At 33.8% G+C, this 2,713-nt stretch overlaps 1 protein-coding gene across 1 annotated transcript; it reads left to right on the top strand.

Annotated features, from left to right (window-relative positions):
• Window positions 1-1,550: 1,550 nt before the first annotated feature.
• On the top strand, window positions 1,551-2,409 carry LOC109180885. The gene is made up of 2 exons (XM_019330590.1): window positions 1,551-2,001; window positions 2,084-2,409. Exons 1-2 carry the CDS (start codon window positions 1,762-1,764, stop codon window positions 2,138-2,140), a joined length of 297 nt encoding a protein of 98 aa, XP_019186135.1. The 5' UTR covers window positions 1,551-1,761; the 3' UTR covers window positions 2,141-2,409.
• The last annotated feature ends 304 nt before the right edge of the window (window positions 2,410-2,713 follow it).

Raw genomic sequence — 2,713 nt, 5'->3', positions numbered from 1 at the left:
TTATTATAAGGTGGAATGAAGGAATTAGGGAAAAAAATTGTAATTTGGTGAAAAAAAATAATAATGTGGAAATAAAGTAGGAATTCAAATTACATTGTTTGGTATGGAGGAATAAAATTATTGAGAATGAAAAGGGAAAAAGTTGAGTAGTTATGTTGTGCATCCGTATGCACCATGCATGGTGCATACGGATACAAAAACGACGTCGTTTTATTAAAAACGCGCATCTCCCCTTAAAAAAAAAATTCAGGTTCGATTCTCAGCAACAACATTATGTTGTTCATTCATTCTGGAATTTTAATTCATAGATTATGGAATTTTAGTTCATTGATTCTGGAATTATAGTTCATCGATTCTGAAATTTTAGTTCATAGATTCTGGAATTTTAGTTCATTCATTTTGGAATTTTTAGTTCATAGATTAGATTATGGAATTTTAGTTCATCGATTATGGAATTATAGTTCATTGATTATGGAATTTTAGTTTATATATTGTTGCTGGGAATCAAACATGAGTTTTTTATTTTAAAGGGGAGATGCGTGTTTTTAATAAAACGACGTCGTTTTTGCATCCGTATGCACCATGCATGGTGCATACGGATGCACAGCATAATTTGCCGAAAAAGTTATATAGAGACTAAAATGTCTGTTGTGTAATAATAATATAATAATAATCAAGAGTAAAAAAAAGTCTTTTCTTTATTTTTTTCCTTTCCTTTTCCCATTGAATTGCAATTCATATGTGGAAGGGTATGATTTGCAATTAAGTGGGATTGCAATCTCCTTCAATCAAACACGGTAATTCGGGTGGCCAAAGAATTATGTTGTAATTGAACTATAACTTCATCCAATCAAACACCCACAACATGTTATTCACATTTTCACAAATGATGAACCTAGTGTATAAAGTTTATGAACCCAATTTATCCATCTTAGTAACAAGTCAATTTTTACATTTGCTCTCTTAAGTTTAAAGGTTACTAAATGGATATTTAACCGTATGACAAAATCTTGAACAAAATTAATAATCAAGGGACTCATTTATTGTCAAATTCAAAGTCAATGATAAAAATTGAAAAATATCAATAGTATCACAATAATAACTCTTACATACATACATATAATAATATCACAATAATCAATGACTAAAAATAAAATTTAAAATTTTTTCCCTCTCAAAAGTCACTATGATCAGCACTTTGCCTTATATTTGGGCCCCGGTACGAACTAGGATTTTTTTTTGAATGCTATTGACTCTATTACAATGTAGTATATGTTCATAAATACATTCTCAACCTACTGAAGCACAAAGAGCTAATAACATCTCCACTAAGGATTGAACTCACAACTTTCACATGAGAATCCAACTCGGTGCGAACTAGAATTAATCTGAGTATGACACGGATTTAAAGATACCTCCTACAATTAAGATATGCTCAGTGATAAAAAAAAAAAAAAAAAAAAAAAAAAAAAAACTCATTATCAACACAAAAAGCGTTATACAATAATTATGGCTTTATTTCACTGGTGCGGGTAAATCATCCTTCCTAGTTCCTGCTCTACCTGTATTTTCACTATACTTTCTGATACAGTCGGAGATCGTCGATAGATTGATAAACCTAGCTAGTAGAAACCCAGATTTGAATCCGGTGGGCGTTCGTTGTTTCCACCCTACCCAATTCTAATCTAGGCGGGCTGTATTGGATAGCAAGACAAGGATTCGTGAGGGAAGTAATCAGTTCACATCGCCCGAAGTCTTTAAATGGATAGTGGGTGGAGGAGGACGTTGGGGAACGTGAGGTCCTTCTTCGGCAACTTGACCGGAGGTTTAAGGGGAGGTTCCAATTTGGCATCGTGGGTCGTCGCCGGAACCCTTGCTTACTATCTCTGGGTCAAGCCTGCTCAGGAGCTCAAGCGAGAGCAAGAGGAAAGGGCTGCGCTCGCCGCTGCCTCTGATCGTTATCGTTACGTTGAGAAACGGAAACCAATCCCAGATCCTCAGGTAAATCTCCCCGCCCTTCTTTCTTCTACCCTATAATCAAATCCTTCTATGATTTCTTTACAATAATTTTGCCTTTTCGCAGGAAACTGGATTGATATATGGTAACAAGAATAGAACTAATAAACCTTCCCAGGAATGACTTGGGAGCGATTGATTGCGTCCGCCTGTAAGTTAGTTTTGTTAGAGGGCTAATCAGCTGATAATTTTGTGTTCCTCGAGAGAGTTACATTTACTTGTGCAATCTTTACATTGAACTGCTGCTGCTATATATATATATATATAATATATGCATCCTTCTTGGAAAATAAAGCTTCAAAAGCAATGATAGAAATTATATAAGTCTTTGCTCTTTGTTGATTCAATTTTGTACTATCTCAGATAATGTCAAAACACCTTTGTTATATATATTCCCCGAGAAATAGGATTTTTTTTTTTTTTTTTTTTCTGGAGATTGATTGCTTATATGAATGACTGTTTCTATGCTATGTGATGCCTTTAGACTAGTTTTAATTGTTATGTGAATTGTTCTTTGATGTGTGACCAATTCTATTTTGAACTGTTGGAATGGTGTGAAAAGAACTCATGCATGGTGGGAGGTATTGTAGAAAATTTGATTATTTTGAGTTTGGTTTCGAGGACTATGCTAAGTATAAATACCCAAAATATGGTTAATAAAATAACACTTTGCAACTTAAAGTGAGGCTTTATAGTT

This window comes from Ipomoea nil, unplaced genomic scaffold, assembly GCF_001879475.1.
Source record: "Ipomoea nil cultivar Tokyo-kokei standard unplaced genomic scaffold, Asagao_1.1 scaffold1043, whole genome shotgun sequence".
NCBI classification, from domain to species: Eukaryota; Viridiplantae; Streptophyta; class Magnoliopsida; order Solanales; family Convolvulaceae; genus Ipomoea; species Ipomoea nil.
The sequence above is the reverse complement of the archived record's forward strand: the minus strand, read 5'-3'. Positions and strand labels throughout refer to the sequence as shown.

What these genes read in the sequence shown, in the direction of transcription:
- LOC109180885 (XM_019330590.1), top strand. Translation starts at nt 1,762, where the DNA reads ATGGATAGTGGGTGGAGGAGGACGTTGGGGAACGTGAGGTCCTTCTTC. An exon ending in AACCAATCCCAGATCCTCAG is followed by an intron (nt 2,002 to 2,083) that starts GTAAATCTCCCC and finishes GCCTTTTCGCAG; the next exon opens with GAAACTGGATTGATATATGG.